The sequence below is a fragment of the Chamaea fasciata genome, unplaced genomic scaffold (genome assembly GCF_029207755.1).
Source record: "Chamaea fasciata isolate MVZ Bird 193981 ecotype frontalis unplaced genomic scaffold, bChaFas1.0.hap1 SCAF_19, whole genome shotgun sequence".
In the NCBI taxonomy this organism is placed as follows: Eukaryota; Metazoa; Chordata; class Aves; order Passeriformes; family Sylviidae; genus Chamaea; species Chamaea fasciata.
In genome coordinates, this window is record NW_027094104.1 from 6013371 (window position 1) to 6041002 (window position 27632).

The 27632-nt window shown below is 39.4% G+C and overlaps 1 protein-coding gene across 1 annotated transcript; it reads right to left on the minus strand.

Moving 5' to 3' along the window:
• Positions 1-494: 494 nt before the first annotated feature.
• CCDC57 (coiled-coil domain containing 57) lies at positions 495-26881 on the minus strand. The gene is made up of 10 exons (XM_066200853.1): positions 26376-26881; positions 23464-23568; positions 21230-21392; positions 18123-18309; positions 17129-17229; positions 15438-15666; positions 14645-14781; positions 8391-8510; positions 7796-8024; positions 495-1297 (listed from the first exon to the last, which is right to left on the minus strand). Exons 1-10 carry the CDS (start codon positions 26879-26881, stop codon positions 1074-1076), a joined length of 2001 nt encoding a protein of 666 aa, XP_066056950.1. The 3' UTR covers positions 495-1073.
• Between the last annotated feature and the right edge of the window lie 751 nt (positions 26882-27632).

Below are 27632 nucleotides of genomic sequence, written 5' to 3' on the forward strand. Positions count from 1 at the left end.
ATCACGGAATCTCTTAGATTGGAAGGTACCTCTTGACATCACCTAGTCCAAGCCCTCAACTCAAGGGTCAGCTGGAACAGTCTGGCCAGGCCCACGTCCAGTTGGGTTTTGAGTATCTCCACAGACAGATTCCATATAACCCATCTGGGCAATCTGTTCCAGTGCTTGACCATTCTCACAATTAAAATTTTTTTCTTGAATTTTTCATGTTTATTTCCTTTACTTATAGGAAAGTTAATCTCTGTAATATCCCAGGACAGCTCAGCATTACTGGAAATGCTACAAAAGTACACTGATTACTTGTATTAGTGTCCTGACATGTTCATTACTACGTAGCTATCCTTTGTTACATCACAACTCATTCAAGTTTTCTTTTAGTTTCATCTGTTTTAAGATTTACTTCTTATGACATGTCTGTATTCTTCTCAGGATATGATTCTAACATGATAGCAGTGTTTCTCACTGCTTTAAAATCCATACAATCTGTTGTCAAGGGAAAATACAATCTGGTGTGACAGTAAAAATTTAATTTTTTTACTCTTTCATGCTCTCTGAACAAGTGGAAAGAGCTACAGAAGATGAGAAATGATACAGACTCGGATGTAATGTTTTTAAACCCCTTTCTTTCTTAAGTAGAAAGATAGCTGCACAGGATTAACGGTTGCATTGTTAATTAGAAGAAGACAAGTAGGTGAGGCATCCCACTTCTAAGCTTAAGTCACATCTACAGTTTCTCAACAAAATATCTGCTAAAATCCTGCAAGCCCTGCCTGAAGGCACAAGGCTTTACCTATGTGTTAACTGGGCATTTCTAAATCCATGATGCAAGAAAATCTTAACATATATAATTAAAATAAATCAGTATTAACAGTGAAGACTGTAATCTCATAATGTACACAGATTAACCCTTTATTTTAGGCTTCAGTGTATGAAGCAGGGTTTTTGTTCTCTCTTCTGGCTGCAAATATCTTAACCTAACATACAAAACTGAGGCTGATAATTAGACCTGATATAGAGATGTTAAAGTAAGTTAATAGCAAGCACAAAACTACAACATGCTGTTAACATGGAAATCAGTCTTTAATATTATAATTGCGGATTTTTGCCATGCTAGAGGAGATTTTTGGTTTTAATAGATGAGCACAAGATAAACTCCTGGATTTTAACTTCTGCTGAACTTCCAGTCTTGTTCCTCTGACTGTCAAATCTTCAGCTGACGTTTCAAGTTTATCCTTGGCTTTGATATTTTGTTGAGATTCTTCAGATTGCTCGATAGAATGTACAACTTCAAACTCCACTGCTCAAAAAACAGACAGAAAAATACTTTGTAGTTATGTTTTCATAATTCAATTATGAGATTGGATAGTTGAAGAGAGCTGGTTTACTCTTTCCCTCTATACTGCTGCCATAGTGCCACATTGTCAAAATCTTATATTACCAGGACCATTTCTGTACGTAGGAGGCCCAGAAGAGCCCATTAAGGCTTGCCATACTGAGGGTATAACACAGCAGATTGAGCGTCTTCTGTTCAATCCTCACTTCATCTGTACATGTTCATTCTCCATTAGCATCAGACCGCTTAAGAGAGGAAGACAGCTGGAAGGTCGGTGTAACAGTTCAAGTCAAGCACTACCTATCTGTTCAGCTGTTTTAAAACATCGTATTTTACAAGTTTATCCTTCTCTCCGTTGTGTGAAAAAGTGTTTGGATATGCATGATATAAAAGGCTCAGAGGTAACTCTGTTGCCTTGACAAAGCTGCATTACTACCATTATCTTTTGGGTCTTTTTTCAATCTTCTCTCACTTTGGAAAGCATTGAGTATGTAAATCTTTTTGTTGTCTAAAATATCTGTCTTTCCAGAGAGGACTAACTTAAAAAAAAACATTTTTGTTTGGGAAGCAGTGGGACTGGTCCTAATACCAGTCAGAGTCCATCTTGCAGTCCTCACATAATTCTCCAAAAACTATTATCTCCAACTAAATGAACTTCAGTCTTATCACAGGTTTCTTTAGGTGAGATAAGGGGAACCGTTCAGTCGCATTATTCACTGTAAACTACAGGTAATATTTACAGCTGTTTGGCTCCAGCCACTTAACCCTTATTTTTCAAGGCATTGAGACTTTAACTTCAGATTTTCTATAGAGAGCCAAAGTGGGCAGCAGAAGTAGTGCTAATAAATTTGTGATAACACACACTACAGTATTCTGTATTAGCTTAATTTTATAAGCATCATATGCTACAGTCCCAGATACTACTTAATCACAGCAAGAATAAAAGGTGCACAAATTGACAAAGATCAGTTACTAGTAGGAGAAGGTAAATTTTCAAAGTCAACTGAACATGGTAGAAAGTCTGCCCAAAATTCTACATCAAAGGAAATACATGTTCCTGAATTACAGAATGAATTGATTGATTGAAGGTTTATAGCTCTATGCAAAGCATGACATTGTGGCTAGTGTTAAAACATGACACTTTTCAAAATAATTTTTATACACAGGTTTAGATTGAACCAGCTGTTCTCTTGTGTGTGTGATCTCAGAGAATCACAGGTGACAAAAGCTCAGTGGACTCGAGCTGTGGATGCAAAATCCTGTTGTCCAGCTTGCCACCTAGTGGCTTCCTACAGATGTAGAAGATATGGAAGAGCATGCTCGGGCCCATGAAGATTGTTGGGTGTATTTTCCTGCCTGGGAAATGGACTTTAATCATTAGAATACCTCTACCACGTCTGGCATATAAGAAAGCAGAATTTCCCAACATCGACCATTTAGAAAAGTGCAGGCAGCAGTGTCTGAAAGGTATTGCTTCAGAGATTACTTTCTTGAACAGGAACAACAGCAGAATAATACTGCTTCTGGTTTGTGGTCTAAATAACAGGAATGAGCAGATCCACACATAGCATGCAGTTAACACTGCTTACAGACAGTCTGGTTTTTTAAATACTCATATTTGGAACGACACTAGAGAACTCAAGCATTCTACATGGCTATTTTTAAGTTCTGGACCATCAAAAATGTGTGCTAACACAGAAGTTTAAAACCAACCACTGCAAACTTGTAAGGTTAGTTCCAAAAATTAGGAAAAGAATCAATACCCCAGAAGTAGAAATACTATTTAAATGCAGTTGTTTGGTTTGCACATCAATGAAAAAGCACACCAAATTCACAGGCCTGCAACTTACTTTCACAAGTGTAGCTAAGCACCTAAACTGCTTTTGAAAATGGAACTAAATGTTTATTGTATTGAACTGCTTAACATATCTTCTATTTGATGTGTGTTGACTTCAGTCAGAAATTAACATTCTGAGATTTTTTTTTTTTCCAGAATGAAAGAGATATATGTAGACCTGTTGTACAGGCAAACTGAAATTTTCTCAGAAGGAAGTTTCATTTAAGAAATTTGTCACTAGATGTTTGCTTATGGCTAAAAGTGCTTCTGAAGGAACACCAACTCAAACAAGTTCCTATTCAGGAGAAGAACATAGAAATGAAAATGTAGCCAGGGCATTAGTTAATATTTGTGAAACACTTCAGAGATGAAGTTCTATGTAATGCAGAAGAGAGATCCAGGAGTCTTTCTCTGATTGGAGCTGCAATGAAGCCAGAGCCAGACCACTGTTTCTGTTTGTTAATATTTTACCAGATTCTTTCTCTGGCCAGCTTTTTACCCACACGGATTGGCTCGTAGAACTGTCAGTGATGTCAAAGCTGTTGAAATTCTGTCTAGTGTGGAAACACTTAAGGTAACTTTTGATCCATGAAGTGTGGAATTTCAGACGACAGAGCTTTGCAAGTTACAGTGAGAATTACAGTACAAGAAACTCCCCTACCTAAGCTGAAATAGTAAATCAAAAAAGTTACTTTACCTCAAAGCAGCTCACTCCCATTCTTTGTTAGGCTACAATGTAAACCCAAATTGTTAAACCCAGGACACTGTTCTGAGTACTTGTGGTGGTAGAGTTTCTCAAAAATGTATAGTGGGACATGAAAATACAAAGTTTCATCTACTCTAAATATGTATAAGTCAAATGACTAGTGGGGACACAGCTTGTCTTAGACCCTTATTCCCCCTGCACTGCCCCCAGCCTCTGCTGACCCAAGGATAGCTGAGTGGAGCTGATAAGGTTTTCACACAGTACCACACAGCACCCTTCAGAGTACTGGCTTCATGCTAAATGCAGTATTACAGCTGAACTTCAGTAGGTGATGTTTACTTTTTTCCCCTCTGAAAAACTAGTAACTATCTTCAATAGCAAATAGTAAGCTTATCAAGATAAATAGAAGAAAATAAATTTCCATTTTCTAAAGGTTTTACAAAGCTTCCCCTCCTCCTGCCTATCATCTACTCTAAAATCAAAAAAGGCTCTTCTTTCCTTTGAGGGTGGCTTGTCATCAGCATTCAAGGTACATATGATGTGGATCACCAATTAAAATCTCCACCTGCTTTCAACCTCCGGGATAGAACATTTAGCGAAGAAATATGGAGGTGTATTTCTTACTTGTACAGCCTATGCATCCTATGTAGCCTTTCAATATCATCACGGCTTGTACCTATCTATCCCTAGGAGGTTCTTTTTCTTTCAATAATACAGAACAATAAAAACACCTGAAGAAGGGACCTATGATCCTTCTAAACACTTTCCTTCTACTTATCTTCAGAATTAACATACAAGCTATGAAATCTATCTAATTTCTACAGTAAATTGAAAATCAGCACATAGAGTAAGGAGAGAGAAGATATCTCATAGCCTTTTGACTTGCTTGGAAGCTTACACAAGGTACGAATTTGATGGTGAAATGAATAAAGTATATAACAGTCCACTTCAGATGTAGTCATTAACTCTTCAAAACACATTTAGTCATTGCATTGTGTAATATGTTGGAAATACAGCAAATTGCAGGCCTTACTTGACAAGCAAACCATATTGAGTGCCAGTAGGCTCTTTTGTATATATAACATGAAAAAAAATGAAACTGTTCATCCAGTTCAGAAAAATAATTTTCAAGCTACAGTTCTCTGTTTAACTGGAAATTCCCACAAAACACATGTATTGGTGTTATCAATTTGGACGGAGTTGAATTTGGAAAAAAAAGGTTTGAATAAAGAAACTAAATTGCATGCTTTGTTGCAAATAATTTTTTGTCACTGAGCTTGGAAGTCTCAGTGTGTGTCACTTGCACCTGAAAGCTCAGTTCTAAGTCACTCTGTCTCAATGAGAATTCTATCCATTGTACCAATGTCTTTGATGAATGTATTAAATTCAAGTGAGTGGTTTTTAACAGGAAAGATTGAATTAATTTCCACAGCTGAAGCCTGAAAAATAATACAAACCTCTGCTAAAAGTCAGAAGCAGAATTTGAAAATTTTGTATATAATGCTTCTAAGGTGATGCTGTTTCAAAAAAAGAAAGATTTTGCTTTCATAATTTTTTTTTTTTTTTCTGAAATACAGAATTCAGTCCAGTGGAATTAAGGACACCTTTTCCTGGAGAAGAAAGCGAAGGAGCAAAAAGTTGTATTCTTGCAATGCAGTATTTCAGGGCCTGCATTTTGAGTAAGAAGTTCCATTCTGGTGTGCCTCATATGAATCTGGATGCAGAGATCAAATTAAACTTGGTCTCAGGAAAATATTATCCCATATTGATTCACATTTCACTTGTTCCACGTTGGCAGTATCCTCTGTCCCTTTTGCTATTTCTAGATCTTCAAAAACCTACATTAAGTTTTGCAACAGTGGCTGGAAATTTCTAGACATTAAGAAACTGATGTCCTTGTAAGGCTGCCAGAGCTGTTGCACCACACATACAACACCACGAAACTGCATGGCACTATCAGTAATGTTTCAAATACATCCTTTTGCTTATCCTGTCAATATAGGTCTGACGTGAAATACTCTTCCTATTTCAGTCCTAGCCTCACAAAAAAAGCACATGAATCATGAGTGTCAGCACTATGTCCATTCCAGTCCTGCAGGTCTGTCAGTGCACATTACTTTGTCCCTGCAATGCACTGCTGTTGTTAATAAATAGACTTATAATCCACTCTTCATTTTGAAAGCCCTTTCAAGTATTATTTTTTCTTGTGAGCTACTAAAGATGGTTCATTGCCTCCATACACTGGTTTAAAAATAGATGTAACACAGGTTGGATAGGACCTGTGGGTGAAATGTCACAGTGCTTATCACTCCCTGCTCAGAATGTACCTTGACACAACTTGTGTTCACTGCCACTTTTCACCATGCAGCACTAAGAGTCTGGTTCTGTCTTCTCCAAAATCCCTCACTGGGGGGTTAAAAAGCAGCAGTCAGACCACTCACCGACTCTTCTCCACACTGAACAACCCAGTTCTGTAAATCTCTTCTTGTGTATTGTGTTCCCATGCCCCAGCCATTTTGTGGCTCTCCACTGGACTCCAGTTTGTCAATCTTTTGTACAAGAGGGTCCAAAGGTGGACACCGTGGCCTCACAAGTACCAAATTGAGGGGAACAAATCACTTTCCTTAATCCAGTGATTGCATTCTTGTTCCTGAAGTTTGTATGTGATTAATAGCATAGGAATATCTATGTAATGGTAATACAGCTCATTTGAAAAGTCTAAATGGCTGTCATATTACTATACAGATACTGTCAGATCTCAGGAGTAATGATTAGGATAAAAATAATAATATCAAGGCAAAAAGCCCAAGCACTTCACATAAACCCTACAGTGTTTTGAGAAATAACTTACTGAAAGCTACACTTCTTATTAAAAAAAAACAACCAAAACCCACTTTTACTGGAACGTTCTGGAGAAATGTTTGTCCATTTATAAAGATTAAAGAAAGGTCTACAATCCCCCTAGGGAACTTACTCCACTATTATCCATCCCTAAAATTTTTCCCATATTACAATATAAGTCCATTATTTTTTGTCCTATCTAAGCAGGTGTTAGTTTCCCAAAGTTTAGCCAATGAAGGATTACTTAATGAACAGACCAGCAGTTTGAAATATGTAACATTAAGCTTCATTACATAATAGCTGCCATTAAAAAGTTCCTTAACAACTTGCCCTGTAAAGAAGCTACACTTTACTGCACATATCTTACAAATGGTGTTCTTGCTAAAATTTCCAAGAACATGTGTTGATTTTTGTAAAGTATAACACTAATTCATGTTCAGTCTATGACCTAGGTTTACCTTCTCCTGTAATCCTAACCCCGACATTGTCTCATATGTAAAGACTGGACAATGTCTCACAAATAAAAAATTGTGCCTGCTTCTACTTTTCCCTGTTCCAACTTGTAGCAGTGGGCTATAAAATTCTAGGGAATCCCCACTGCATATATCAGCATTATGCCTGTGATGTCACCTTTGGCTTTTAGGGCCTAGCACTCTAAGCAGTATTGTAGCTATAAACCAGCCCAAAAATTAAGTAAGGATTTGCAAATTACAATTTGATCTAACAGTTACTTGTCAACACATGAAGTGTGCAGTTCTCAAACAGACACTTTTATATCTGGCCCAGCTAAGTTTTAGAGTATGTCAAAACAGAATTTCCATTTTACAGGAGTACTTAATAAAAGTGAATAAGTATTTGCAATGATGGCATTTAAACCAGACAGCTAAACAGACATTCCTCTTAATTCTTACTTCTGCTGGCAACCGTGAAATTCCCTTCAAGTAACTTGTTCAGATTCTGATCATAGGACTGTAACTACAGGAGCAGTACGTAAAAGAATTAGTGAACAGTGACAGAATCCACTGTACTTCCACACTTCCACAAGAGTCAAATATTGTGACTGCTTTACAAAGCTTACCCTGGCTGCTGTTCTTTCGAGGACTGAGTAGAGAAAGGCTTGATCCCGTGTCTAAAATTTGACAGAAATTATGTGCTCTAGACGAAGAAAGCTGGACCTGCAGGACTTGACTAGGACTCTGACTGAGCAGCTGAGTTTGAACAATTTTTGTGGATGTATCTGCCTTTGCTCCTGAGAATGTATCTGGCTCATCATTTTCAATAGAGAAATTGTCGAACCTTAGCTGAACCTGTTCAAATTCAAACACAATCTTAATGATGTACATACTTTTCACATCAAAGACATCAGAAAATTGGTTACGTTTCATAGTGGCATCTTGGACTTAGCAAGACAGAGGGTTTCAGCAAGAGGCAAGACAAAAGAAAATTATTATTTTTAATTTTGAAAGGTTGTACAAAAGATTAATTACAACATCATGGCAGTGATTGAGAAACCCTAGTTTATTTTGTATTAACAAATACTATTTTGTACAGGAACAATGCATAATTTAAAAAAGACACAGGTTTTTAAGTCTTCCAGGAGATGACTGTTGAGCAATTCAAATTGAAAAATCCCAATGAAAGTCAATTACATTTATCATAAAACTGCACTGTACCTCAGCAGATGGTAATTCTGTTTCTTCCCCACAGCTGCTTGGAACTTCTTCCTTTAAGCTAGGGCAGGCAGTAAGAGAAGAGAACCTTGAAAGTTGCTGTTGCCTTGCACACTGCAGCTCCTAATGTGATTAACATTACATTAACATGAGTAACTCACGGTCCCTAAAACTAACACTCTTATAGCTCAGTTTGCTGTTACACTGCTAGATTTAAAAAATCAGTTATAAATAATATTAAACAAAATTATATTCCCTTCAGATCAACAGGGCCAAACTAGCTTTCTAATAAACCTAGTATCAAATCTGTTCAAAATCTACGTTTTCTGGTGCTGTTACTATCACCTTGCTTGTTGCTCAAGCTTATATTGTCAGGGTCCTTCTTCACTTTTGTATTTTCCCATGATTAAATTACAGAAGAAAAACTCCAAAACAGTACCTAAAACCCCAATTAAAATGAAGCAGCTATGGAAAAGTAAATTGTCAGCAGCTAAAATAAACTACCTCTTGAAGTTTCACCAACTTTCAACTTGTAGCAACTAGTGAGATTTGATGAAAAGCAAACTGCTTCAGCCGTGTCAAAGGAGATGCAAATAAACATCGAAGTCTTTTTCTATGTATTTAAGACTAAAGAAACAAAATGTGAGCCCATTATGTAAAATAAGTGACAGTGAAATTCCTGTAGCTCTGAAAGTAACAAATTATCTTGGTTTTTTGTAAGGATGAAGATCTTGGAATGCAGGAGCATATGTAGCCTGGCCAGGAAGAGTCATCACCTAGAATAAAAACACCCAAACTACAATAATAGTTGTCTTGGGAAAGTCAACCTGGAGCTCAGCTTTAGTGTAGGAGCTGAAGCCTCAGCAGGTATGTTCTGAGTAAAGAGCAGCCTGGAATGAGTGTACAGAACAGCTTGGATGTAAGAAGGGCTATCCTTTCTAGTCTGGACAAATGATGAACTCAAAGGTTCCAGAGGCTGAAAGATCCTCGATGACAGCCACTTCAGCCACGACCTCCAAGCAACCCATCAGCTGAAGAGGTTGAATTCCCAGAGTTTAGTTCACCATCTGGAAACTCACAGTCAAATTCTACCTCTCCAAGCTCCATGGTCACACTGTATTTTTAAAATCTATTTATTTTTACATAAGCAAGAATCATCTTTAATGATTTTTAACAGTTCACAGGAGACATGAGATATGTAGAAAACTACAAATACAGTATCTTGCTCATTAAAAATAAAGCAAGAGAAGGCTGGGATGGATGGATATGATTCATTGGTCTTAATTTGAGCTAAGTTCTTAGGTCAGCTAAGTTCTAAGAGGAGCTATGGAAGAAAGAATAATTAAAGAGGTGGAAAAGGAAAAAAAGAGTGGTTTTGAATTGTGGCAATTTTGTCCAGATCTGGAAGTCACTTTTATATATGTTTGGTATAAGCATTTAGCTAATCTTTTTCAGACCTCAGTCCCAGCAGTGCACAGATGAAACAGGCAGGTTACAAGTGGTCTCCTCAACTGTTTTGCTAAACCCTAATTTCCTTTGTAAAAATTATTTCCAGTGTTAACATTTAATAAACAAATCACTATTTCTGAAACAGAGAACTGAAGGTTCGAGTGAACAAAGCCAAGCTTGTGACTTTACGTTAATGAGATGATCACAAGCATCCAGAAAAAATTATATATCCACAAGCATGCTGAGGCATTCCACAGTAAGTTCATCTGTTGGCAGACCACATTCCGGCATCCTGCACACTGTAACAGCTGCCTCACCTATTCTCTTTGAAACCCCACAAGAGGGAGGTCAGAATCAAATGCTCAGGACTCTCACCTAGGACAGAGTTCAACTTTTCACCTTGGAGTTTGACTTCACAAGAAGTTAAAGGTTTCTTGCTCCAGAAGCAGCCCATGCCACCGTGCCCTAGGATGTAGCACTGATATGCCAGTGAGGCTATTTGATGCTCCCTAATTCTTTTCTCTGAGAACCCTCCCCACGCTACAGCAAGATGCTAATACTTCTTGTGGCAGTGCTGTTGTGACAACTCTTGATCAAGTCCTCAGGCTGTCAATGAAGAGCTTAAAAACAGTGGTGCATTCCTGTTTTGTCACAGAACTCAAATAATTTGAATCTTCCCCACTCTCACAGTCCAGATGGCTTTTACTATGGTAGGTCTTCACTCACATTTTTGATGCACTCACTAATACTTTTGACATCAAAAGAACTTGATTAGATAAATTTGATAAAATATACCATAATCTCCAGCTCACGTTGCACTTATCTGACTGACCTGTTACAGTCCTCAATTTCTGTTTTCTTAGACTATCTGCAATATCTGGGGAAGAATAAGCCTCCATTAGCTCTGGAAAGCTACAGGAGGATGGCGTTCTCAGTTTATCACTGTCAGATGGATGGTTTACAATGTTTGCTCACACTGCAACCTTTAAAACTTCTTCATTGACTAATGGGTAGTAAAGAAGAACAGGGACTTATTTTCACTCAAACAATCAGTTATTATTTATATCAGTTATTTATCAGTTATAAATTTGGTTATAATTGACTTTAGCAGCACACCCTTTTGGATCTCAGGCAACCTTTCTCTACCAGACAGGAGTTCCCCTCGTGTTGGATACCTTCTGCTATGAAGAAGCTAAGAGAAATTCAAGTACCTGTGAAGGGATGTCCAAATGCAGTGTTTGTCCCTGCCAGGTTCCCTTGGAACATATTTGAAAATGTTGCCATAGATTGAATCTGATAGATTCACCTTAGCCAAGAAATATATGTATTCATTTTCTTCCCCAAATAATATGCCTCTTGTGGGTGAAATACTCCTGAATATTTTGGATGCTTGGAGAGCTTTTTCCTTTCAGACTAAAATGTGTGAGCCCTCCAAAAAAGTACTACTTTTTTTTACTACTGCTTTTTATCCAAGAGAAGACCAATCCTGTGCAGAAGCTGTATAGTTGTTTGCCTAAAGACCTGATTGCCTAAACACCATGGAACTTGACCCTGTCAGTACTTGTTCTCATATTTAATTGCTGGATGATCTTTGCCCTTCAAACTTTTACAGTATTTTCTAAGATCTACTAGTCCAGAAGTTTTTGTAATTATTACAGCTAACAGCCCTGATGGGTACAATCATGTGGCTAATCTGTAGTGCTGTTTTACTTCACAGGAAAATAAATATATCTGCTTTTGGCATAACTAAATTGCCAAAAATTTAGCTGGGCCAGCTGAGTCACTTAACATTCCTTTACCTGATTTGTAGCACTTATTCTAAGCAACAGAGGTTAATATGCTTTTTCTTTCTTTTTTTTTTTTTTTCTTTAGCATTACTCTTAACTGTAAGAAAAATAAAATATTAATTAGAATTTATTTACATTGGCTGTTTTTTAAACACTTTTATCATTCAAACTGTCAGGCCAGATGGTTCATATACTTAATATACCTAGGCCAGCCAGATAACATCTGAAGAATTAGTGATAATTACAAGCTAAAAACTGCACAGGATGGCATGCTCAACATAAATTCATGGTTATTCCATCTTTTTAGAATGTGTCTAGGTATGAAAATGTTTAAGACAATTTTTGAATGTATTCAGATGATAAAATTTTCAAGTAGGTGGCTGAAAGTTGTGATTTCTGAGTGCAATCTGACCACATAGTGGGATTATTTCCTGTATGGTTTCATACTATCTAGAGATAATTCTACAGGTCTTAGTAGGTGAAAAGAGAAACCTTAAACTTTTAATTTCTTACATATTCCCAAATGAACTTTAGTAATCCACAAAATCCGCTCTAGTCTAGGCTCTCAAATATTTGTTCGTTTCAATTAAGACAGGTAGAAATTTGTAAAGGGAGAGCTAAACATAAACAGAGGACATTAGCTTAAATTAAGCTGATTTTTCCCCCCAAAGGCAGAGGAGACTGTAGTTTCAAACTAATATGCTAGAGGCTAATTGTTTGGAAAGCAGCTCAGCAGAAAAGAAATAAGAAACCCGGTGGACTACGAGTGGATGAAGCAGCAATGCATTCATGAAGCCTTCAGCTAACAGCATACTCAGCTGCACCAAGAAAAGTACTGCCAGCAGGTCAAGGGAGGTGATTATTTCCTCTACCAAGCACTGGTGCAACCACATTTAGAGTATTTTGTCCACTTTTGGGGTCCCCAGCATGAAAAAGACGTGAACGTAATGCAGCAGCCACAAACGGCAAAACAGCAAAAAGCCACAAAGATCATCAGTGAATTGGAACATCTGACATAGAAGGAGAGGTTAGGGCAGCTGGCCTTGCTGGCCTCCAGAAGCAATGGATTAAGAGTGATCTTTTCAACATGTAAAAGCATCTCATGAGGATATTAGAAGGCAATAAAGATGACTGAGTTGGAGTCTTCTCAGTGGTATACAGTGGAAGACCAAGTGACAATGGGCAAAAAGGTTAAGTACAAGACACCTTGCTTAAGTATAAGGGGAAAGAAAACCCCAACCACATGGCAGCCTTCTTTATTGCGAGTGTGACCAAACAACAGAACAGCATGCCCAGAGTGGTTCCCAGAGGAAGTGTTTCCCCAGATAAACTTGGTTAATAATTCTACTGGAGTTTTATACCTCACCCTCTCTAAAGAACACTGTTTACTACCTTCAAAACTACGACGACAATCAACTGCTCTGACTCAATCCTCACATGAACAAATCTCCTGATCAATTAAGTAAAGTACATAATGAAATCCTGACTATCGGATTTACTGGGAGGTCGGTCACTAAATTCTAGGGAAGCCAGGATTTATTCATTAGTCTCTCTGATAAAAGCTGCAATTTAACTATTAAAGGTTGTATTTTAATTACAAAATATGAGACAGGTTAACTATATATCCTGCTTTCATATATGGAAAAGGTGCTATTACAGTCATTTGGACATGGGTGCTTTAAAATCCCACCACTGTGAGTATTTGGAAATATCCTCACTGATTAATCTTTTAAAAGTTTATATTAGAACATAGTGCAAATCCTTCAGAAGGCCTTTCTTGCTTGGTTAAAACTAAGCCTTATGAAATTTGTTATTTAGGATTGCATTTACACTGCATAAACACACGTTTCTGAAATACCTAGGTTGAAGATCATGTTTAAAAATACCACTTTTGAGTCCTAAACCCTTTAAACTTATGGGGAGTCCTCTAGCTTGTGGCCGGTCACTAATGGTGTTTCCCAGGGCTCAATTTTAGTCTTTGATCAATGACCTGGACACGTGAATTGAGTGTACACTACGTTGGCTGATGATACTAAATGAGAAGGACTCATTGATTCCCTTGTGGGTAGAGACCTTACAAAGAGATCTTGATAAACTGGAATTCTTGGCAATGACCAACTGCATGAAATTTAATGAGAGCAAAAAAACTGGATTCAGTACCCGGGGATTATAGTCATGAATGTCTGTATACACTTGAGGGACAGAAGGCTGAAGTGCAGCCCTGAAGAAAGGGATCTGGAGGTTTTGATTGTTGGCAAGCCCAGCGTGAGTCAACAGCGTGTCCTGGTGGCCAGGAGTGCCAGCTGTGTCCTCAGTGTGTTAAGCACAGCACAGCTAATCAGCCAAAAGTGGTGAATGTCTCACTATGCTCAGCATTGGTATGGCCTTACCTCAAGTACTGTGTGCATTTTTGGGCTCCACAATATGAGAAGAATATAGAAATATTAAAATATGTCCAAAGGAGGGCAACAAAGATGGTGAAGAGACTAGATGGATAGATCTATGAGGAGTGGCTGAGGATACTTGGCTTGTTCAGCTTAAAAAAGAGGAAGCTGGTGGATGACTTCATTGCTCTCTATAACTTCCTTCCATGGTGGGGAAGAAGAGTAGGAGGAGCTGATTTTTGTTTGTTGTGTCCAGTGATAGGATGTGGAGGAATGGCTTAAATCAGCATCGGGAAATTCAGACAATTCTTCCCTGAGAGGGTGGTCAAGCAGTGGAGCAATCTCCGCAGGACATGGTCATGACCCCAAGCCTTTCTGTGTTCAAAAAAACATTTGGGACAATGCCCCTAAGTTAAATGGCTTAACTTCGAGGTTGTCCCGTGTGACATCAGGATTCAAAGATCCTCATGGGTTCCTTCCAGCTCCAGATATGCAATGCTTCTATGGAATCTTCCAAAGATAGATTTGAGCTAAACTTAAAATTCTGCATTTAAATTACTCTTACTAAGTTATACTAATGGAATTAGAACTGGCTTTAAGGCTTATTATTGCTAGATTTCAAACAGCATATAATTACCTGTGTTGAGAGTCTGTGCTGTAGATGCTTTAGAACTGATAGCTGACACTGTGTTCTTTTGACAAGTTCTCTTGGAAGAAGACTACCAGAGGCAATACAAACCGTGCAGTGTTTAGATCTAACGGGATGCCGGAGTCCTATAAAGGAGACAAAATACTGAGGAAGGCATTCCTTGCTGATATTTTGTCAACAATATTACATTTTCAGGAAGTGTTTACAACAGCTATAAATGAACCACAGAACACAGGCCTTCTCATAGCAGACGGCTTCAATGCTATGCAGAAATGGGCCTTGTACTTTTTTCCCTTTGCTTCATTGCCAGAAAAACTATGGAACTTAAATATCCACAGTGAAATCTTTTTATATTATATATATTCTTAATTGAAGTTTACTGTACAGTAAGCTTATTCTGCATTCTCTTCCACTTTCCTAAAGCATTAGTTTTTATTCCAAGAGATACACTACCTCTTTTCTGCTCATAAACAAAGTCTTAAAGTAAAGTTCCAGTTCCCACACTGACATGTAGGCACCAGGGAGTTCATCTAAGATGTTTATCAACAAAAGTCACTACATACAGACTCTTATTGTTCTGTCTTAGCATCTCCTATCACAGGATAATCTTACTTGCAAGGATAAGTACCAGTCTCACATGAGCTTTACAGATCAAGGACCGTCAGGTTCAGCACCTTTTTTTTTATAATGAAGCCTAGCTTTCTCCAGCTCAACAGATGAACTGATTCCCCCATTTTATTCTAAATATACAGGCTAGCACTTTTCTTTAGAATAAATTTACCTTCCTTTAACACCATTCCAAGTTCTGCCCTGAGTCTGTTTCCCATTTCAATCAGCTGCCGCTTTTCTTGGCTCAGAACTGAGATTTTTCTTGCTGCTTCCTTGAGTTTATTTTGCATTCCTCGTTGAGTGCATTTGACACTATACTGACAACCAACACCAGTACCTACATCAGGTAGCTGTTGTCCAAAATCTACCATGTTTTCTTCAAGAACTTTGGGTTCTGGCCCCTGAATAAAACAGATAGTGCTTATAATAAATACTTTAAAAGTGAGGTCTGCAGGTTCATGAGAGATCAGTTGAAGAAAAAGTGTAAAATTGAAGGCTACAGTCAATTTTTAAGGGCCCATTTTCAAGATTTTATTAGCAGTATAGGGCAAATTAAACTGTGGAGCAAAACATTGTAACAGCCTGAGACATTCCCACAGATATTGTAAACTGTAAGTGTAAAATAATACACATAGGATAAACACTGTATAACTGTAAACTAAAGAGCACTTAATCTTAAGCTAAAATGTGGAAAAAACCTCTTCATACCAAATAGCAATCTGCTACAAATCCTTCTTTGTTCGATCATTGTGTACATTGTTTAATCATTTGTACATACACACAAAAGGGGTAGATATGACTTAAAACATTTACCAAAAAGTAAAGATTCTATAATTTGTTCTGTTTCTGTCAACCTGAGTCCACCTGCACATAAACATAATGATAAGGTATATACCCAAAAGATCACATCCTTGTTTTCCAAGACCTATGTACTGTCTCCTTTCAGCCCCCAAAGAGGAGACTTTTTGATATCCATTTAAATAGTCATCATTCACTGAACAGTCATGTCCCTGTAAACATTTTACATTTCACACATAGCTATAAGTATCTAAATGTATCATATGCATTAAAATTGTTTTACAATTACTCACTGGTATGTTCACTTTTTTACATATAAACTAGTTAGAAGCATACTACACTAACTGTGCAATCCAAATCAGTTTTCAACTAAATCATCCTAAACACTGTGATTCAAGAAGTACACATTGAAAGCTATTATTCATACTGAGAAAAATCACTGTTGCCTTATTGGGCCATGCAACTCCCATGCTCTTATTTCTTTGGATAGTTTTAACATAAAAAGGAAGGCTCTTGAGAACACACAGGAAAAGCATGCAGGCCTACAAAGAGTATGGGGGAGAAAGGTAGAGAAATTAGTGCAGGACTAGAGTCTAAAAATACTAAGACAGACACCAAAGTGAAAGGGAAAAGGAACTGGACTTTGACACACACCTAGTAATTTGTGTAAAAGCAAGTAATACAAGTAGCCACAAATTATTAGAGTCTACCTTTGTCAGTGAAATTGACATACTAAAGCTTAACATAAAGAGATGGATTTACAATGGAAAACCTGAAGAGGTGATACACAGGGGCTTAAGCATTTGCAAGTGGGAAAAAAACCAAACATTAAGACTGGCTTGTAAGATCAGAAGTGACTTGTGCCAGGGGATGACTAGTAAAAATTTATTGCCTAGAAAGAATAAGAGTAAGTTTGGCTGAAAAATCTTTGCTGGCTCTCAATCACATAAGCACATATTACTTCCATTTATAATATTTACTCAAAAATAATATGCTAGGTATTTAATTACACACACACATAGACATACATACAGATATTTTTAGGTAGTTTAAACCTCAACATACCTCTTCTGTGTTTGGGTTTACTATACAATCCAACTTAGTTGAACTGACTTGGATGTTGCTCAGTGTGGTTCCAGTTGAAATTTTGTTTGTGCTCAATGAACCTAGGAGAGGAGGATAATATGAATGTATTTGTATTTATAGAGAGTTTAAGTTTTCATAGCAGAGCTGCTTCAGAACACTGTCTCATGCATATATATATCTAGTTACAGAATCAAAGAACCATAGACTTAGGTTGGAAAAGACCTTTACAATCATCAAGTGAAACCAGGAACCTAACACTGCCGAGTCCACCACTAAACCACGTCCTCAAATGCCCACACATACATGCCTTTTAAACACCTCCAGGGATGGTGACTCAAACATTTCCCTGGGCAGCCTGTGCCACTGCTTGAATAAGACTTTTCAAAAGAAATTTTTCCTAATATCAATCTAAACCTCCACTGGCATAACTTGAGGTAATTTCTGTTGCTTATTACTCGGAAAGAGAGACTGATCCCTACCTCATGACAACTCCCTTTCAGGTAGTTGTAGACAGTGGTAAGTTCCCCCTGAACCTCCTCTTGTATACCACTTCAGTAGATATACTGTAAACCCCCATGGCAGGGGGGGTTAGGACTAGGAGATCTTTAAAGATCCCTTCCAATCCAAACCATTCTGTGATTCTATATACTGGCTTCACTATCAGGAATTCTGTCATAATTTGTAATATACATATAATTGCTTTACTTCTGCAAAATATATACATGATTGCTTTTCTATTGATAATTTTGTAGTGACTTATAGTGCGTGTGTGTATCTGTTTTCACTAATAATTGTTTTGTAGTAATTTGTAATACAAACTCTCAAACTACTGTGTGCTTGTGTATGGTGCAATCTTGAGTAGCCCACAATAACAATTTTTACACACTCGTGGATTGGACAGTCCTCATAGGTTGTGACCCTGACTGCTAAACCTTCTTAACTGAATTTAAAGCTCTTTGTCAAGAGTGGTCACCTTGCTCTGCAAGCTGTCTGTCTTCTGTTAGAGGAAGAGAAGACAACATCTGCTCATCAAGACTCTCCATTTCCTTCCTCATCTGTGCAATAGCAGCCCGAAGGCTGGCATTCTGTTCCTGCAGCTTTTTTATTTCCAAAGCAGGGATATCTTTACACAGAGAACTTCCATCATCATCCTGAAACATCTGGAAAATAAAAGTACAAGACAAAAAGAACACTTCATTAATAATCGACACATATTCTCTCCACATCACCACACACACAGATCCCAATGCTTTCAACCCATGAACATATGTGGGAGAAAAGTACCATAGAAGGAGAGTAAATGTGTTTGTTTATTGAGGATTTGCCAGGGAAAGAAGTGCTATACTGAGAACATCCTAGGAGGAGGTGCACATGGGGAGGACCATGGCACCAGATCTGTTTTATTACTCTTCTTCTGCAGGTGTGGTTTATCTCTCTTCCATGTGCAGGTAATCCCTCTCCTCAAGGAACTTAAGGGCTGAACAGCAGTAACAGCAGTCCCCTTTCTGACCTGTCAAATTCTTGAAAGTGTCTTTGGAGATCATCTGTTGACAATAACATTGTCCTGGTTTGAAAGACTCACCCCCTCCCTCCAAATTATTATGACTTCGAAATTACGGTGCTTCCAGAAAAAGATATAGAAAAACGGAATAACAGTTTTTTACTAGACTACTTATACATATATATATGTATATATATATATGCAAAACAACAAAAAACAACAGCAACTACAAGAAGGAAGCCCAGTAACAGCCTTTCCCCGCCCATCCAGCATTTGCCCTTTGGTGTAGTTACGACGACAACCGGCAGGAGGCGCTGTAGGCTGGTGCCGAGGCGGAGGGGCCGCAGTGACTCCCCGCGGAGCCACTTCAGCTGCAGGACCGGGATCTCCCTGGTGCTGATGGCAGCTCAGAGGGGACAGGGAAGAAGGGGTGCCTCGCCCAGGCACCCACGCGAGCGGTGATCGGTCGTCGGCATCGCTAGCGGCAGCCGGTACACGCTGGGAAGGGAGGCAGGGCTTTCCCGCGGTGTCGTACAGAGAAGAGGTCCGGAGGACGTGCTGCTCCAGCTTCAGGAGGCGCTCCATGCGGCGGTTCGGGGAGGGGGCGGAGGGAATGACTTCCTCACGCACCCACATGGACTGGGCTGGTCTCTGGCGGCGCTGGCAGCCGGCGAAGTCCCAGTCAGTGGAACAGCCGGGACTCCCTTTCTCTCTTGCAAGCAGCAGACTCAGAAGCCGGCGGCAGGCGGAGCTCCACGGCAGTGTTGAAACACCGCTGCGCAGGAGAGGTCCAAGGCGGAGAAAAAACACACGACCGTCTCTGCTTCCAACCGGGCAAAGACTACCCACCCCCAGCTAAGAAACTGCCAAAATAACTCTGCCCCCCTCCCCACCCTTCCCCCCCATTCCCCCAGAACCGTTACAACAGTCTGTCTCTGGATCGCTGTCTATTCACCATCACCCTGACAACAAATGGGAAGAAAATTCCCGAGGGGAAAAAACAACAACAGCCACAAACAAACAAAAAACTCAAAAAAAAAACCTCACAAAAAAACCCCCAAAAAACCCAAAACAACAAAAAAACCCCACACTTAACCCACTTTACTCCTAGGTAAACACAAAGAAGCTGGATGTCCTCTGCAAAACCAAAAAAAGGGAAAGGAGTGTATGGATTACACCCACATAACCCGGACAATGGACAATATCTAGAAAACATGGACATTGATTGGAAAACACATTTCCTGGTCACTTGAAATTCCAGCACAATCTCCAGGAAAAAATATGTAGTAGGACCAATGAGATATAAAGACCAGAATATTAGGGTCACAATATTAATTACTTTTGCTGTTTCTTCATTCAAAGTGTGTCTGCAAGGATTTTTAAATGTTTTGTTTGATCAATGGTAATGTATTATAACTCCAGTTTCATCCAAATAGAGAATATAAAATTTAGATTCTACCCCTGTAAAACCATCTTCCACTGACAGAAATGTGTCATCATCCTTTTAAGAAATTCAGATATTTGATACAGGAATATTAGAAAGCGATGCAATGGAGGAATATATCCTCCTACAGACACTAAACAAATCCTAATTCACAAGCCGTTCAGATCAGATGTTTTTCCACAAGGAAAAGACCATGAAATGTCTTTCCAGTATTTGTATCAAAATGTTGCTAAAAGAGAATCACAGAAGGAACTAGGTTGGAAAAGACCTTTAAGATCATCTAGTCCAACCTATGACCTAACACCTCCTCATCAACAAAACCATGGCACCGAGTGCTACATCCAGTCTTTTTTTAAACACATCGAGGGACGGTGACACCATAAACATTTCCTTATATTTAACCCTAATCTTAAATTGTTGCAGAGGGACTTAAGCACATCCCTTTTTTCTCTGTCAAAAACTGCCCTAACAGACAAATAATTTAGCATCATTCCCTTATCTTCTTTATGTGAAATGGAAAATGCTGATTCATCTCCCTCATGTGTTCACATGGTACAGCTATTGATGCCTATGAATCATTTTGGAAAGACAATGATAAAATAAAACACTAGAGTAAATGCCAGCATTCTGAACTTCACAAACAAGTGTTTCCTCTGTACCTGTGAGTTCAGAACAACAGGGCACTGAGAACTGTTAGACCATTGTCTAATAAAATTTGTACACCACACAAAATAGGGGGTTTTTGCCATACAAAAATACCCAAGAGCTTTTCAGAACTAGTATTGTTCCCATGATAGAATTCAGGTGGTACTGTGATCTGAAATTCCTTCTTCCCTGGGGCTGCTCTAAAAGACATCTTTCTTCTTTTGCTACAATGGCAAAAGAAAAACATCTCTCAAGCCGACTTGATTACATGGAAAGGGAGAAAAGGCCACTATTAGAGATTGTTCATGAAAATTAATCTGGTCTGATAAAATACATGTGATGGACTGTTGTGCACAATACAGAATTACTGTTTTACGGATTTTTGAAAGAAGGCTAAAGACATATTTCCCCAAGAAACACTATGGTGGGAAGATTCCATAGCTCTCTGTGCAACAGATGATTCTTATCAGTGTTAATTTGAATTTCTCACCTCCTCTCTTGATGAAGACAGGCCATGTGCTAGTTCCTCTGATTTCTGATACCAATTACATCCAGCATTCTCACAGAGTGGCTGCCAGTTCAGTTCTGTTTGCATTTCACTCTGTTTCAGAATCCATTCTCGCGCAGCTGCCAGAGACAGGTGTTGGTGAGACCTATGATACACAGAGCAAAGCTGTTGATTTCAGCAGAATAAATACTAAGGATGTTTTGTGGATATTTTTTGTTTGTTTGTTTGTGTGGCTTTGTTTTGTTTATTGTCCTCATCTTCTTTCCTTGTTCTATTTTACAAATTATCCATTTTACTTGGTTCTATTCTACTCTTAGCATTTTACTGAGCTAGTGCATTTTATTTGCTTAGAGCCCAGTAGTCTCTGAGGGTCCATCTGTATGGGTATTTAGAATCAGCTTTGGAGGTCACTTCAGCTCAAGTGGCATAAACTGCCCCATACTGCTCTCAGTACTTCCATCCAGAGCATGTTTCTGTTTTGCTGATATCAGAAATGAGATACAAAAGAGCTAGTAGATAAAACTGCTGCATTGTCAGGGTAAAATTTCTAGGCTAAAAGGCTGCTGCATTTACATACCTTGAAAACACAGTGTAGAAAGATTTAGAAGGTGCAAGTTTTAGAAACAGTATTAGAGATCTCTAATCAAGAAATCATGTCAGAAAATTGCAAAGATCAAAGGTTTCTTCTGAAGTGCCCATCAGAGTTTAAACTGCATGACACAGAGTAAGCAACGTGGGCAAACTTACATTTAATAAGTATAAATGCAGCTGCAGTTCTTTAGTTCTTGCTGAGTGAACAACAGTTGGTCATGCAATCTTTATAGTCAAGACTGCAATAGGACAAACTGGTTTTAGATCCATTTTTACAGCAGCATCCTTTAAAAAACACCCGAGACAAGTAAACCAAACCAGAAATTAAACTCCAATCGTGCAACATTCAAGATGCAGGAATCAATTCATGGATACTACTAATGGCCAGGTAACCTTTTGCTACCCTAAAGGTAAAGTTTATAGGCAAAAATAATTTATTTTATTACACAAAAGCCAACACAGCTGGAAAAAGACAGCAAACTTCTAGGTATACAAGCCCTCTTCCTGAAAGCTTGTCTGTTTTTCTCAATGGTATCAGTTGGTTTAATGTGAGGATTTTTTTCCCCCTCTTTATAACTCCATTTGTCAAATTATTATGGTATCAATAACAACGCCACTGAAGCACATGGACATGGGCATCAGAGAACAATCCAAGTAATGCTGGATTAGTGAACCAGTTGAACCACAGAATGCACCATAAAACAATTCCAAACCAAGCCAGTTATCAAATATTCTTCAGGTTCTCATACTTCTTTGGGTAGGTTCATAAACTGTCTTTGGGAAGCCCATGAGAAAGAGAGTTCTGGAAGAAGATTAATTATTTTGGCAGGACTACTATACTGAAGGCAGCAAGACTTGGATTGGCAGGAGTTGGGTGGAAGAGGCAATTGCTTAACACTACCACTTCCACTTATTTTATATATTGGTTTGGTTGACAGGACAAAAATTAAGTGTTCTAGTTCTAACAACAGAACACCTTCATATGGAAATTAGTAAAAGTAATTCCAGTATCAAAACCATTTTTATACAAAAACAAAGAAGGAAAGTTTTGTTGTTCTTTAAAGTTTGTTATATAGAAAGAGGTGGTGTAATGCCTCCCTAGGGTATCACAGTTGAAGATCAAATTTCACCGTTAGTAAGATGATCCTTTTATAGTGAAATGACACGAATATAAGAAGCAGAAGGGGGGAAAAAGTGTCTTGTAATTAGTAGTATGATAAACAGTGGACATTTTGTACATTATCCATCTTGCCTAAGGCTACCTCTGCTTTCTATATGCTGACCTTTCCTGCAGTCTCACAGTTAACGAATTTAGCAGTGTGCTTACTACATAAAATAATCTTATGTGATCTCACATTACTAAACATATTCTTGGCAGTTCCTTACAAGGGGCAGCTGTCAAACCAACCAAGCAACAGCTACTACACAAGCAGTGCATAATTTTCCAAAGTGTAATTACAACTGTAATCAATTTTTAGAGGAATTAAACAATAGGCAAAAAAAAAGCTCCTACAACTATAGCAATGTTAAACCCAGACAATGCTAACTAAAAAAAATAAAATTGAAAAAATTGTTGCTAAATGGCACTGCAGCAACATAACATTGCTTGTCCAACAGTCTTATACCAGTTTCTGGCATCAGCGTCTTCCAGTTCTTGAATCTTTTGCTCCATCTGAAGTTCCAGGTTCACATAATCCTCAGGCAGATGATCTGTGTAACCATTCCTAGAGCTGTAAACAAAAATAAATTTACATTAAAAAGCATGAGAGATCCACATGTAAAATTTTTTGAACAAGAACATGTAACTATTAATAGATGATGCTGTAATTTCCTAAAGAAACAGGCACCCAAACACCTTTTTCTCACAAGTTAGTGGAAACCAATTATAACAGTATATGTTATTTCCCAAAGCAATCCTTCAAAAGGTTAGTTGCAGACAGAATATAGAGAAACCGCTGAAAAGTAGTGCAAGACCTCCACTTAAGTCTGAGTTCTTCCTCCACTCAAAAATTTGTTACATAAGAAAAAAAAATGCAAACCAAGGTCTGACCAGCAGAAACCTTTTAGATACATTTAAAAATAGAAAGACACAGCGCTGTATCTTTTCCCCTCCTCTCCCAATGTTTTTAATTGCTATCAACAAAAAAGTTTCTCTGAGATCCGGTGGAAGAGTACCAGTAACGTCAGGATTTCAACAAATCTGAGGAGCTGATAGTGCTACCAAGACCAGTAAGTTCTCTAATGATACACTGAACCTTTGAAGCTCTGCATTAACCCCTTAAAGACTTAACAGGTTTGCTGCAGCCCATCACACAGCCATACAAACCTAGATTGTGCAATTGCTATTGTGCTGTTCTGCAACCTTCTATTTACTTTCAACTCTATATTACAGGTTTTTTGAGTAGCTGAACGACCATTGCATTTGATTAGATAAGACTGATCATATAATACCTACAGAGAACTAAAACTGGAGAGTAACAAACAGCTAAATGCATACTCACCTTCATATTCTGCTAGATTTTGCTTTTAAATTTACACTTCGCCTGACGTAATCTGAATCCTATAGCCAGCATTTATGCATACAAACCAAGTCTACCAGAAGTGCTGTCTCAGTGTAGTCTAGACATGCATTTTTATACATCCCTTGTTCATCCCCAAACCCTAAGGGCAAGGCAGATCAGAATGATTGCTGTACTGTGATCAGTATCCAGCTCAGCCTGGCAAAGAGGCAATTGCCGGGTTTAAGAGACTCAAACTCCTTCCATCCCCAAAGGATATGCTCTACGTAAAACTCCTGAACTGGCTTTAAATGAACTTGCATACACACCACATTAACATCAAACATTTAATAATCTTTGATGAATTCAAGAGTCTTGCCCAGATCACCCACAATAACAACAACAAAAAAATTAAACTTACCCAGCCATCTCTACATTATAAATGTAGTTGGATTCAGCACAGTTTACAGCATTTTACAACAAATACAATTTAAGCAGAGAACAATCCCAAAGAGACTGTTATTGCTGCTGACAGTAGTTACATGAAACAAGAATTATATGCAGACAGAACTCAAGAAAGGAGTGGTTATTCCTTCCACCCTGCTAGCTTGCATACATATTTCTCTTTTCTTTGAGATAAGTATGATGAGTAAAGGCACTGTTCAGCTTTCTCTTTTATTAACAATATTAACTGCTGTGTCCAATTTGCCTGCTTTTAGTTTAAAAATAAAATGACCAACAGAGAGCCTGTGCTTTTACAGGCAAAACCCTTTATTTGCTTCACATCCACCTCTTCCTATTGTTTATTCTCCATATTTGCCTCATATCTAATTATAAATTCTGTAGAAGAAAAAAAAAACCCACAACTTTTTTTTAAGCAATATGGATGCTTAAAAAAAAAAGTTATTTCTGTTCAGCTCTCTCCAGAGATCTGGGAAAATCTCTGGAGTCAATACAGCTTCTCTCACTGTACATTATTATTCTGTGTCACTGGTTGCAGATAATCCTTTCTGAATAAGCACAGGGATGCAGAGAACAAATCGGACAAACATGTCTTTCAAACAGTGGCTCTTTAATCTCTTTAAATGAAAGAGATTTTCAGACCAGAAAATGCTATGCAATATCTCTGTGCTAAAGGTTGTCATAATTTAAACAACATTTTTCTGCAAAAACAATCCAGACAACTCGAGTTCTCTAGGATCAAAACATGAGTCACTGATCGTTAGATCTGAGAAGTATAAAAAAATTCAAGCTTGCTCTTCCCAGGTATACTGAGGAACAAAACGTGCTTAAGGACACAATGATCTGATGGTCTTTTAATTCTGCTGGCCAAGATTTCACATTTATCCCTAAGTTAATTAAAATAGTGTTTTCTCATTATATTCTGATTCTTGTTGGCAGTGTTCAAATCATGCTACTATGCAGAGATAGTGTAAGTAATATCTTCTTCTTTTGTGTAAGGAAAAGTAGATGGCTTTTTAAAAAGACAATATCGTGGATATTCATGAGTAGTACTGCCTCCCTGCCTATAACATGCAACACTGAAAGATCTGTTCTTTCTGTATCACACTTTCAGCTACACTTCTTCCAAATGCATCAGGTACCTGCCACAGTTTAAAAGATTAATTAAATTTGAAGTGCACAGAGGGAGGAAAAGCCGAACGAGTGTCGGCAAAAGACAACGCTGCCAACCGAACGCCTGGCTGGCAGGACGCAGAGCCCACAAGGAAGGATTCCGTGCAGAGGCCCGAGGGTGAGATGTTCTGAGGCAGAAGAGAAGATGGCAGGCGGACTGTCGAGGTCGAACCCGTTAGATGAAGGCAGTAGAAGAGCAGCACAAGATAATGCTTTGGACTCAGGGACAGCACAAGAGAGGGCGCTTAGCAGGAAGGGCGCAGAAAGACAGCGGCTCCCCAGAGAGAAAAAAGAGCGCGAGATGCGCAGGCGACGCGCCGGGAGCTCCGGAGGACAACCTGCAGCACGGCGGGACGCCGTGCGACCGCACCGCCTCCTGACGGAGACGCGCAGTCACGACTCGCCTGCTGACGGCTCGAACCCGCACGTCCCTCCGCTCACGGCTGTAGGCCGCGGCTCTGTGGGGAGCCCGTGCCGTGCGGCGGGCCGGTGCCGTGCGGCGGGCCGGTGCCGTGGTTCGGGCCGGTGCCGTGCGGCGGGCCGGTGCCGTGCGGCGGGTCGGTGCCGTGGTTCGGGCCGGCGCCGTGGTTCGGGCCGGCGCCGTGGTTCGGGCCGGTGCCTTGCGGCGGGCCGGTGCCGTGCGGCGGGCCGGTGCCGTGGTTCGGGCCGGTGCCGTGGTTCGGGCCGGTGCCCTGGTTCGGGCCGGTGCCGTGGTTCGGGCCGGTGCCGTGGTTCGGGCCGGTGCCCTGGGGCGGGCCGTCGCCATGGGGCCCGCGGCGCCGCCGTCAGGGCCCGCTCCGCCCACTGGGGCTGAGGCCGCCTCCTCCCCGGCCCGGCTCGGGGCGGCAGCGCCGGGCCGCGTCCGGCTGCTCTCCTGATCCACCAGCCGGCCTTCCTCAGTTCCTCGCATTGCATTCACTTCCAGGAACCCGGCAGCGTATTCTCCCCTCCTCACATTCTCCCCGTTCCACCCTCACTGCTTTGATGCAGCAGCCTCTTCTCTGCACCGTGTGAGCACGGGCACGCTCCTTTGCAGTCCCGGTCTCGTTTAGTAAAGGCCACCTTATCCCAAAACACAGCTAGTACTTGTCCCATACTCTCAGATCTCACTCTTTCGTTCACTTGTCTTCCTATACATTTGGTTTATCCAATTGTTTAGTATCAAACAATTTCTCCTCAGCACAGATCAGGAAGAAGACTTGGCCCCTTTCAAGTACAGTAGGGATGTGAACAAACTTCCCATCCTCTCTGAACTCCCACTGCATCGTGTGAGAAAACTTTAAAAGCTTGCAAAACAAACTCAGGCCAACTGTAACACAAGGTCATGCAGAACAGATAGATACATTCTGCTGCCAAGGCCCTTAATTATTAAAAACTGTATCCATCAACTAAACTGCCTTGCATTGTCTAGGTGAGACAGAGGGAGATGTAACATGTGAAGCAGGCCTAAAGCATGATTTTCCCTTAGTCACTCTAGATGACGTGCTTGTCTGGAAGTCATGAGGCAAACTTCCTGTAATGTTCTGTCACTCTTCTGTTTTTCTATATAAGCAGCTATATATAGACATATAAACAGCTTTTGCCTTCCAGAAACTTGAATGCTGCACCCAAATGATACCTGAAGTACACTAATTTAGAGAAGATAGAGTATTATCAATAAT

Excerpts from the sequence above, each read along its gene's own strand:
- CCDC57 (XM_066200853.1), bottom strand. The coding sequence starts at position 26,881 with ATGCGAGGAACTGAGGAAGGCCGGCTGGTGGATCAGGAGAGCAGCCGG. Across the intron at positions 17,230-18,122 it reads CAGACAGCTTGCAGAGCAAG|GTTCATTGAGCACAAACAAA; the intron begins GTGACCACTCTT and ends CTCCTCTCCTAG. Across the intron at positions 8,025-8,390 it reads CAGAATTACCATCTGCTGAG|GTTCAGCTAAGGTTCGACAA; the intron begins GTACAGTGCAGT and ends GAATTTGAACAG.